The sequence below is a fragment of the Euwallacea fornicatus genome, chromosome 9, assembly GCF_040115645.1.
Source record: "Euwallacea fornicatus isolate EFF26 chromosome 9, ASM4011564v1, whole genome shotgun sequence".
In the NCBI taxonomy this organism is placed as follows: Eukaryota; Metazoa; Arthropoda; class Insecta; order Coleoptera; family Curculionidae; genus Euwallacea; species Euwallacea fornicatus.
Window position 1 is genome coordinate 2,617,595 of NC_089549.1, and position 12,662 is coordinate 2,630,256.

General features: G+C 35.1%; 1 protein-coding gene across 5 annotated transcripts in view; it reads left to right on the top strand.

Moving 5' to 3' along the window:
• The first annotated feature begins 1,294 nt into the window (after positions 1–1,294).
• Positions 1,295–12,662, top strand: part of LOC136341119 (diacylglycerol kinase eta) — a 118,692-nt gene continuing 107,324 nt past the window's right edge. For all 5 annotated transcript variants that reach the window (XM_066285760.1, XM_066285764.1, XM_066285762.1 and 2 more), the window contains exons 1-2: positions 1,295–1,865; positions 7,479–7,589. In XM_066285760.1, coding sequence (XP_066141857.1) covers positions 1,719–1,865; positions 7,479–7,589 — 258 coding nt within the window. In that variant the 5' untranslated portion in view covers positions 1,295–1,718. The remainder of the gene's footprint in view (positions 1,866–7,478; positions 7,590–12,662) is intronic.

The window sequence follows — 12,662 nt, forward strand, 5'->3', positions numbered from 1 at the left end:
TGTGGACATTATCATTGAAGTTAGAAGTGTAGTGACGCAGAAGCTGTACCAATTTTTAATCAAGCTTTAGATTGGAATGAAAGATACGAAGTACCGTATACGAATATTTTAGTTCTTCGTAAATTACGGACGTAGGCATTGGAAGGCAATGCTAAGCGCCAATTTACGCATGCTAAAATTGCAGATAAAAAAAAATGAAAAGATACTTATCACTATTAGAATATTTATTTATTTTGTTATACAGGATGTGCGGAAATCAGTGGAGCAAAATAGCGAAAAAGGAAATGGTGGATTGTATGGTCGAAAATAAGAAAAATATGTTTATACATATATGCCCAAAAATACCTTCTAGAGGAGCTACAGCTTTGTAAAGAAGCAATGGCAAAAGTTTTTATGCAATAAGGGTAAAATGGAAACAGTGGAAATCACCAAATTTGGGGTATTAAGGTAATTTGATACATAGAAGAGAGGCGATACATCCTTTGTTGTATAATATCAACCAAAGGCGTGCATTTTTTTTGGGGGGGTGGGGGAGGGGGGGGGGGGGGTATTGTAAATTTTTTTGGACACCATTTCTTGAGTGGCATAAAGAAAATCATGAATTTTAAACTACTTTTCATAAGAAAATACTGTTGATCGACATTTTTGTGGCGCACACAGTGTCCAAGTTAACGCGATTTGAAAATTTTGTATTTAATTTAATACCTATGTATTATGGTTTAAAATAGTGATACATGAAATGTTTTTGATATTAAAAAAAAAACGACGATAAACGTTTAATAAATTCATTTATTAAAAATAAATGACGAATGACATATTTTTGAAAATTTATTAAAGTAATTCGTAATATTGGTTATAATAAAATGGTGACCGAAAAATTACAACAAAATCTTCCTGAGACCCTGCCAAAATGCATGCCTCTAGTTGACATTTTGTAAAATGGGATATATCAGCTTCTTTAATGTGTCAAGTTATTTTAATATCCCAAATTTCGTGGTTTTAGCTGCTGCCGTTTTGTCGTTAATGCAAACAAACTTTTATTACAGCTCCTCCGTTAAAGAGCCGTAAGTCCTCTGGAACGTATTTTTGGGCTTATGTTCATAAGCATTTTTTTTTCATTGTCGACCGTATAATCCGGCATTTATTTTTGATTCGCTAATTTTCGGACAGCCTGTACATATGTGTTAAACGCATCTTTAATAAGTCGTATATTATTTAAATCACGTTCGTTAATGCAAACAGTTGCATAATGTGAACCAAACTTGGTTTGAATTAGTTTACGTTATTGAGTGCCTGCCGTATATCGATCTTCCCGGGAAAAACGCTCTACCTATAGCAACATCCTGAATTCCAAAGCAGTCAGTATCGAACACGCAATAGATAAATTCAAATCTAGGAATCGAGCTTCCCATATTTATTCCAGATTTATTGCGTATAGTTAATTAGCTCGACTCTACAATACACATTCATCCTCTATCAATTCTCGGGGCAACCTGGAGCCCGAGGAAAATCTGGATCAGCTCTGCGCGTAACACCGTTTCACGGCATATCTGGACCGAGACGCACGACCTGGAATGACCCCAGAATATGGCGCCCCCTAACAACCGTGCTCCACAGTCATGTGCGGATCGCACTGAAGCAGGCCTTTCTATTTAGGCCTTAATAAATAAGTAGGAAAATTAATATGAAAACTATGTCGAGGATATTGTAGTGACGGTATGGCGGCGAGTTGTAAGAATTCGAAGAATTTGGGCGGAGTGTCCCCAATCCCGGCCGAAGGGGAGTCGTCGGACAGTGATGGGGAAACCGAGCCGGCCAAATCGTTTCATAGACGGTGGTCAACAAACCGCGAAATAAACAATTCGGTACGTTCAGTGTTCATCAATAAAAGAGCATTCATTCTGATTTTGTTGTGCCTTGTGACCTGGAAAAGCCGCATGCCAGTTTTTGTTCTGTGTCATGGATTTCCATACTGTAGCTCCGTGCACTATTTATGTTTCTTATCTAGGTTCTCTTTCTGGTACATTTATATCCAGTTTCAGCTTATTTATTATTAAGAGTACGTTTGATGGTTTTTGGAGGCTTATAGCATGTAAATGGACGCTTCAACATTTGCCAATCAATTATTCTGCAGAGTAATTCTTCCTGTACATTGTTTCGTTGGAGGCAGACTTTGAAGGCTGTGAACTCGCCTGTGTATTATTTATCAAATATATCTGTATATTTTTAATGGAATGTTTTTCTTTTCGATTTAACCTCGTGTGTTCCTCAGTTGTTTAGGATTAAATGCACGTTACCCCTTAAACGTTAGGTATATCATGGGTGTACCTATCTATGTATGAAATATTGATTCCATAAAACAATCCCCTTTCCAACCGACATATATAAGTGTGTCCTAATTCCATTATTTGCTCTATAGGCTATATAGAGAAATATAGACACGAGAAACGAACAACGCCCACGCAACGTACCGCGTGGCTTGATATTTATGGGGTAACAGGTGCCTTGGAAGGGCTGTACGTTGACGGCATGGTAGAAGCTCTAACAGGTTGCCATTTTCGGGAGCTGACACGTGTTAAGCTCTAATGGCATATCTGCCTTATGACTAGACATTAATCTCGAATGAACGTAGGTACCTGCCTCATTGTTCATGCATAAGGCGTTAATGTACGAGAATTGTTGTTCGTGTCTTGAATCCGCAATTTTTCGTAAGGAATTATTGAGAATTATAAAATAATTTAATTACGTCAGTTAAACGCAATAAAAAATATATAAAGGGTGATTTCTTGAGTTTCGTATTTGACCCACCGCGAATAAAAACTATTTATTTAAAATCTCTTTTGAGAGACTCACAACTGATGTTAAATGAGGAAGAGCTATTGTAACACTAATTTTAAAGCGCATAATAATTGAACTTATTAAAATGCGAAAAAATATGTATAAATATCGAACTTTTCTATGTAATCACTCTTTATGATACGTATTTCACCTTAAAAGATTCAAATTGATTTAATTAGTCAGTTTAATATTGAGATAGGTAATAGAGTTAGTACGGACATGCGCAGAAGTGTGACAGTGACACTATGGGGCCCGATTCTATAGGAACGTATAAGAGTGAGCATGAAAATTTTTGACCAATGAAATTGGCAAACCAAATTTTTTGGCCAAGCAACATCGACAAAAATATAACTGTAAATCTCACATGTTCCTCCAAAATCACCGCCATGACTGATAAAATCAGTGATACTCTCAATGTCTCTATTCGTCATTTGGGTGTACATATATGATGCGAAACTGAAGTGGAGCGAATATTTGTCGACGAACTTATTGATGGTTACCAATCGTCTGAGGAATTGATTAAAAGGATAAACATGACCCAGTTGATCTACATTTCATACAGGGTGTTTCTGAATAGATGGTAAAAAATTTAGTGGGTGAATTCTAAGTAAAATTTAAAAGGAAAAGTTCGCATAAAGACGTATCCAGTAACGCTTCGGCTTCGCTCTACAGGGTATTAAAAAACACTTTTTCCGCTTTTTTTAAATTGTTTATTTTTTATCGAAACTTACTGAAAATTTGTACATATCATAAGTCGAGTGTTTCTTACCAATGGAAATTTTCGGATTTTTATTTCATATACGGGGCGATGCGGATTGATGAGTCTTGAGCTATCATTTGTCTTTTCTTTTTTTTTTGGTAATATTTTGAATCTCTTAGACAAAGTTCTCACTTTTCAGTCTTATCATTATCCATTACTTTATTTAATATGATAGTGTTTTAATTTCGTGACAGCTGTTGAAAATGACCCCCACCTACTAATGTATATGATTCTATTCTTCTTCTCAGAGATTGCCGCACTTTATGAAAAATTCCCGATGACTTCATAAGACTGAACAATCCGATTTCTAAGATGTCTTTCATCCTGTATTGGTGTGAAATAAACCAACAATTTTAAGTGTTTTTAACACCCTGTAGATTGGAGCTGAAGCATTTTTGGACATGTCTTTATATGAACTTTGACGTTTTAAATTTGCCTCAGGATTCACTTATTAAATTTTTCATTATATTCAGAAACACCCTGTATATTGCTCTTTGAACATTCTCAGTGACTAATTAAATTTATGCATGACTCCGGTCTACTCATCATCTGCACGACTCAAATGATATTCGCTTTACCCAAATATGGCAAGCAATGGAAGAAATTGTAATGACAAAAAAATTATTTAAAAAATAGCCCGGCTTGCCCATTGCTAAGAAGTTAATGGTTAACAATTTGAATATTTAATTTAATTTGTCATTTTATTTTTTTTATAAAGTTTTACGTAGTTGCGACTGGTCATTGATGTGCACAATTTTAAACTTCTCGACAACTGTTAAGTTTAGAGATAGGATATGTTACATGAAACGTGCTAAGAACTTGATACAGAATTCACAAAAGAAATAAAAAATAGATGGTTCCATTTGACAAAATTAAGTTGATTATGATAACTTATTTTTGGGCTAACTTGCTTACATGATTTTACGATCAAAAAAACCGCAGTCAAAAACAAAAATCGAAATGTCCGAGCGTTATTCGAAAAAACGAATCCCTGAATTTTAAATGAATTTGTTCCGACCCACGCGTCATCACTATATACTGGAGAAACTAGGGGACTTGGTTAGCTCGGACACATTATCTTTTTAGCTGCCTTAATGTTTTGTGGAATTCCTGCCAACTCTAAAAGCTTTCTTACATCATTCTCCTTAAAGCTCAAAACTAAATTTATTCTCCCCTGAAAGAATAAAATGAGTTTTAAATTGGAACGAGAACAAACTTCGGGAAACATACAAATTTTAACTGATTAGGTGAATAAATGACAAGTTCTTCATCCGACTGCTGATAATCATAATACCCCTCTAGCTAGCAATCAACTTTTGGAGAAAATGGGGCAATTAGTTAATACATTTTCATAAATCCTCCAGCCGTGGAGCTTTTGCTTTATTTTCGCCTCAAAGTAGAGGTGATATTCCCAGTCTGGGATTAATGTCCCAACAAGGAAACTGCGTTAGCTGAAAACAAAGCCGAGGTAGAGACGTTAATATGGGCGAAGCGCTTTTGACTCGTGTCGGAACAATGGAAATTCAAACAATAAAATCTTTTAGCTGATAAACGAAATATTAATCATGCTCTACATTGATTTATTTCGCAATTAAGAAACGTCATTATCAGGGATATTTAGGAATTGTCGGTTGCAGAATTAAATTAATTAAAGCGCGTGGCCGTAGTAATTTGTTTATAATGAGGGAACGTAGTCAACATAATTAAATCTGTCAATATGGTTGAATAATCTAAAAAGATAATCGGGGCTTAATATTAATGCAGTTTTAATGATTATTTATTTAATGAGGCGGCGTCAAAGCTGCAGTAAGTACACGTCGCAGCGAGTTAATTCCTCCACAGTCGAAGTTTCAAATGTGAAAAAGAAAGAATGGGAACGTCACAACGTTCGCATCAATTTAAAACTATTATATTAAACTTATTCTCCGTCGATTGAATATAAACGGCCATTTTTAACGTATACAAAATAATTCATTAGTGGTGCCATTAACGCATGACGTTTCATTAATGCATGAATTTGAGCGTGTTGGGATTGGTTTGTTGCGGCTGTGACTGTTAGCGCCTGATCAATCGCGACACCTATGTTTGACACGTGATCGGTGACGTAGTTATGGAAGCGATAGAGCAGGTCAGTAGGCCTTAAGACCCATTCAACATTCTATGATAAATATTTGTTCGGTTGTATTGTACTTACGATGAAGCGCACAAAAACGTTATGAGATCTTTAGAAATGTACAGCGTTCGAATTTTATATGTAGATTGATTTATACATAAGGAATAATATAATGTGTAGGTCGTAATTTTTGGTTTTTGGACATTTAGAAATTCCAGCAGGCGTAAACGGGGTCATACAGCTTAAAATTGTGAAATCTCACATGTTATCAGATTTAAAATGAGAAGGAGGTTCAGAATCTAAACTAAAAACTCTAAAATTTTACTAAAAATAATAAAGTTGAGGATGGTTGCAGCGAAGAAACGTCGAATATTGAATCTCTAGTACCACGGGATGGACGACAAAAACTGATCAAAAAAATGTTTTTTTTTTTAATATACTGGGTGGTGGTTTAGATTTTCGAAATTTCGAAATTTTTTTCACAATTTACTTTGAGAACCCAAACAAATGGTTTTTTAATAACAAACATTTTGTTTGATTTCAGAATCCGTAACTTTTTCTGTTTAATCTAATTTTTTTGTCTTATTTCCCTACGTGAAAAGCTTCGCGACTCTCATAGATTTATCAATATCTGCCCTAAGAGGTTTCCCAAACATTCCATAGCTTGGGCGGCTCATTCGTCGTGCATATTCAGTCGTTTGCTTTATTAAATCTGAATACTTCAGTAATTCCTCATATTATTTTATTGCAAATAACACTCTACACACATTACTTATAGTACTGATATTCAGATAGTCGATTGATTCGAAAATTTTTTTTAAGGATTAGATCCACATGCTATTGATTTTTTTATGATACATACTGCATTTTCATTATATTAAAAAGGAGACCCTAAAAAATAAAGAACAATGTGCGCTTTTCCTGAAAAGGTAGAGCAAAGAATTGCCAGAAATATATCAACATTAAAACAATAATCATTCATGTTATTACCTCTACCCCTTGACCATGCATCACAATCTCGATTGTCGCTTAAGCTTTTCCCTCCTACTGTGAGTTGTTTGATGAAGCACCCAATTCCTTCTTCGTGTCCATTATTTTGACTCTTTGCCAACCGGTTTCAAAGAATGAAAACTGAAAAATGGCGAGGCATTTATTTGAAAACCCACCATTGCTTCGGATTTTGTTATTTGGCCATAAGACATATAATGCCCAGAAGATGAATTTACGAATATCTATGCTGAACAAAATTGAATTTATTATATGAAGCAGTTTCGTTGTCTATATCCATTACTTGAATTTAAAAATAACTCTGTCCCCCCTAATTGCCATAATCCATTACTTAAGAGTTATGCAAAAATAACACCTTCGCCCGGCTCCTGCAGCTCATTTTCCATTATGCTGAAAAAAGATTCTTGGAAATTAATTTAACTGGTAACCTTCGCTTTATTGTGGCGAAATTCACCTTTATAAATCGCCGATATTAATTTTAGACCGAAATCCTTGTTTATTCTAATTTAAGCAAACACGATCTTATGACCGCAATATTTCTCCACATGGAGGATATCGCCTTACGCGCCAGATTTAACAGGGTGATGATTCTTAAGATTTCATCTTGGGTTATTGGATAAATTGATTGAGGTCAGACCCATCAGTGTCAACCCTTTTCTTGGAAAATTTATATGAGAAATTTCATTAAAACGTATTAATTCGGATAGCGTAAAACATTAACCTGTACCTTCGAAAGTAGTAAGAAAAGGTTTGTTCTAGGCCGCCATCAAGGAAGGCTATTTGTTGAAACACACATGGACCTTTCAGAGGTGGAGGAAACGTTACTTTAAGTTAATGGGACGCAAATTGTATTATTCCAAAGACCCTAAGGTGAGTGAATATTTTTTATTTTTAAAGTTATGTGTCAAAACTCTCGACCCTGATCAGTCTACATCAAAGTGCGATCTCTTATCATTTATTACGATTAATAATAGTTTTTACGCGGCTAAAAGAAACTCAAAAGTGCGCAACAGCCAAAGTAGTTTTCAGTGGATAATTTCACGTGATTTTAGAAGATACATGAAAACTCTAAATAGAAAAAGGTGAAGTCCAAAATTCCAAAACAAGAAAACCATGCTGCCACAGCAACGTTATAATGTAAGGTGTAAGAAACCGTGAAATGAAGGATTTCAGTCGCATACTCTGGGGGTGTTAAATCAATCTCCAGTCCATCTATGGCCAAGTGCCAGTTCTCGAATTGCCCCAATAAAATATACATGTAGCAACAATTTATTCAAATCAAGCGATTGTGGCGGCCAGTATTGAGGCCAGTATTTCCATTGTCTATCTATCGAGTTGCAAGCTCTAGTTTAAAACTTCCCGAAAAAAAAATGAAATATGGCTTTGAACCATCGTGCATAAACAACACTTTGCCAAATTTCAAGCTTTCAGGTACAAAAATGTAACGAAAACAAACAAGTTAAACCAACTGTTGTCCAACAATACTTGCCCACATAACAACAATAGATTTGAATTTCCCACTCAAGTAATCCGCATATTTCTAATTCCATTCCAATTTTCTGTACACAAGATTTACCTGTGTAAAAAATTTGTAAGGTAGACTTTCTTGGTAAGCTGGCCCAGAACTTGAATACGTAAAGTACATGATAGTGTTCAAAACACCCATATAGCGGTATTTCACCTACTGTATTTCCATTTTGTTAGTCTGCCTTAGCGGAAAAAAAGGTCTGTCCAGTTGTTGCAATCACCTTGTATATAATACGTTATTCGGTGTTCCGGTTAATCTACTTTTAGGTACCGTGAGCAACTCGTGGAAGCTATACATAACAGTAAACCATTCCTCGTTTACTTTACTTCATGAAGTCTATCAGTAAAGTAAATAAGCTAAAGGAAACTCCGGAGCTTAAACGCTTGTATATTTCATTTTCCTGTAGTTATGCACTTTATTTTAAATTATTCCCTTCATCAATCGCTACAGAAACAATCTTTGAAGTATGTCGATTTAATACTTCCTTCGCATAAATTTTACATTTCGTCAAAGTACTCATATATTAAAGAGCAATAAAGCTCCATAAACCCCGTTAGAAACAAATTACAACTCCAAAACGGTCTCCTTGAGAGCGTTTAAAGTAGGTAATCGACTCTAAAATTAACTTATCAAAAACTAATTTCACAAATTTATGTCTGGGTAAATTGGAATTTCATGTGGAAGTTAAATAACTTTCTTGGAATGACAGACAAGCTTTTAAGTTGGATTTCCGCTCTGGTAATGTCATACTTATGCTAAAGTCGCCTTGAACTGATTTCGAGATATGCACTTGCCATGAAGTTTCTAATAATTCGTCACAGCTTAATATGCAAAGTAAGACGCGAGCGGATGATATATTTTTCAAATTTTATCTGTGGATGAGAAACTTGTAAAAAAAGTCCTGGCACCGGATTGCGAAATTCTCTAATGATGAATTTAATGAAACCTAATGCAGCTTTTCATTAAATCTTGGAGCTTTGCAACGAAAACTTGCTCAGGTTCGAATGTGTTCATAAGACCAATTTCTTGTAATTAATAGGACTTATTTACATCTGAGGTTAATATTATGTTATCAACCCTGTAGAAGGCTGCTTTCATACGAGGTATAATAAAGTCTAAAAAATAAAAGCTTCCTTCCTTTGAGTTGCTCGAAATAGACTTCTGTAAAAGCTTTTTGGACGTAGGTATGCGGTTTATTTATTCTCTACCACGCAGCCATTAACAAAATTTGGTAAACGAAGCTTTTAGCACAAGCGTCAAGTTAGACTAGATATTAGCAGTAAGGGCCCAACAGCTTCATATAAACAGAAATATTGTTCATTTTTATCCCGAGAACTAAATTTAATGTCAATAATTTGCTTGCGTTGTTTCGCATGGAAATTTCACTTGTTTTAACGTTTCACATATTATCGTTTATTTTTAAAGTTTTTATCGTATTGTAGACTATCTTCAATTATAAAAAAAAAATTATCAAGCAGTAAAAAAAATAAACTCTAAAATCCTCCAAAATCTATGATCTCCTCACCTTGATCGCTCTACGTTACATTACAATGTTGATCAATATGATCAGTCTTATTTCAAAGCACGTTCTCCAACGTTTTTTACGTATTCACACCTTTGTGAATACCTTAACAATCAGAAAAATACCTTCATATTTCTGTCAAGTTTCAATTTGGTTGTTATTTATATGTTAAAATGGGGGTGAATTGGACTCGAGGTCACCAAAAAATGATGCTGTTGGCAAAATTTTGGAATTTTCAAAATATCCCGCCAGGCTATAGACTGGACATTCACATTTGGACCAATCTGGGTTCTCAGCCTCAGCGACCCTGTTTCATACAAACTAGAACCAATTATAGTTAATATATATTAATATCCTTCTAACTGTAGCTAAGGCTTACTGTTATGGAACAATTTGGAAAAATGAAAAAAAACGGATAGTTTACATGAATGGCGAGGTAAAGCGAGTAAAAAATTCTTTCGGAACGAGTAATAGCTAAGGGCCTAAAGAATTGTCTGTTCTCGGATTTAAACTCAAACATCAACCTAAACATAAAAAAGCTCCACGATTGATGACGATGATGTTACCTCGTCTTGTGTCTTATATGCCTATCTGCTCAGACCCTAACAAAGATGTTTGGCTCACCAGAAGGAATGTTACACTTCAGAGTGAGGATTGAGAATTATGTGTATTTACGATATGTTCATAAATTCGCACAATGCCCGGAAAACATCCTGTAAAAATTGATTACAAACCTCAAAGATTTTTTGACGAGCTTCAGAATTTTTCGGATCAACTTGAACGTGTCACTATTCTTCCCTAGCCATTTTATGAGCAACATACTATAATCTGTATAATACATTCTTCAAGAGTTTGTTCAAAGAGAACATTTTTAATATTGAAAGAAAAAATTTAAATTTATTAAGAGAAATATCGTTTATTTTTAAGATAATTTGAAAATCGTTTTTTTTTCAGTTGTTTAGGTTAATTCAGGTTATTTAGTCTAAAATATATTTGAGTTTGAGTCGTATTTGAATTGAACAATTCAGAGGTAGAAAGGCAAAATGTTCTTTTCGTTCTCGACTAGTGCGATCAAATTTATTGGACGTTGATTGAAATCTCACTGTGGAGGGACAAAAAAAAAATGAAAAGGGACCGAAAAGAGAAAATTCGTTCCGTCCAGTATCATCAGAGACAAGGGACCAAAAGGATTTTAACTTTTCTCGTTTTGGAAGGAGATTTACGATCTTAGGCGGCGATTACGCTGGATGTGGATTGGTACGAAAAATTGAGGAAAAAATTGGAATGCGAACAATGAACTTCGAAAGGAATTTGTTGAAGGCAAACTAGAAAAACACAATTTCCTGCAGAAAACAGTCGATTTATAATGAAAAACCAACTCTTTCAGTCACACCAAAAAAGTCTGGGACAAAAGTCGTATAATTGATAACTTCAAAAGGATTCTTGCAAATTCGTATGAATTCATGCGACCAATTTTTCGTACGAATTCAAATCCAATGATGCCGCCGCCTTAGGTTTGAAGGACCAATCGAACTGGAGACTTCCGCATCACCGGAATCTAAGGATCCAATTAATTGGGGTTTGACCCCAGGGTCATCGGCATGAGGGAGCAAGAAAATGTGAAAATATGCCGAAGGCAGGAAATTCCCTCAAGTATCTCCCAACTCGAAGGAACAAAAGCAACGTAAACATTTTTGTGTTTTTCCCTTTTCGAAGAAGAACGGAAGGACCGAAAATTATGGAATTTGCCCATCATTGAGATCGAGGAGCAAAATGAATTATTAAATATTGGCGGAAGATCCGCACAGTGGAAAGTAAATACTCCATATAATATTATACATTTGTATATAAATGTTATATAACACTTGATATTAAATAATATAATAACTTTTAGCAAGATTTAATTTCGTTATTAAATTTTTCGAGTTAAACTTTAAATTCGTCCAGCGATGTGTAAGAGCTTAGATTTTAATTTAAGCCCGAAAAACGAAGCCAGGGAGAAATGAAAAAATGATGAGTATTATGAATCTCTGAAGCGCCTTTATGTATGTGCATGAGAATCAGAAATACTAAATAGACAAGACCTTCCCCTCATAAATATACAATTTTAGATATGTTCTGTTTCATTTAGCGGGCCTCATTTTCACGGTAGTGTAAATTTGTCTACCTTAGTTCTGTCTGCGAATTTACTGTACACTAATATTTAATTGGACTTACGGAAGACTATAAAATTAACAAACATGCGTTTATAGGAAAAATATTGTAACTAACATGTCCGTAAATTCTATCGCACTCGGTTGCTCACCGAAATCCACCTCGCGCCGTTCGGTTCACTGCGGTGAAGTATTACTTTCCGCACGTGTTGGGGAAAAACTACTCTGTGCGTCATAGTCAACGTTCCAAAAATAATGGGACCTGACGCTGTTTCCTATAACATCCAATTTGGAGTTCAAAATGTTCCTCTAAGACAATAACCGCTTTATTGGAAAAATTATCGCCCAGGCACGCAGTGCATCCCTAGATACGAAAATGTAATAACGAATAGTGTTTATGACGGCATAACAAGGAAGTACTAAAACAAGTTGTCAACAACAGGCCCTGAAATAGAAACAGTCAGTCACCCTAACAAATCTTCATTCTAATTAATAAGACCAAAGGTCTTATCGCTTTTTAGAAACCGAAAACGAAAACTTTCCCATTCTTACCAAGTTCTGTAAATGACGTCAATGTGAATGCCTAACAACTTCTTTACTTAACAAGTCTCGCTTTGGAATCACAATTGGAACAACTAAGGAAATAATTAAAAGAACTTCTGGAGCTCACTAGAAATAGAGGGAAATCGCAAAGCGAGCGTTCAGCATTCATTCTAGAATCTCTAGGTACTTGAAAGCAG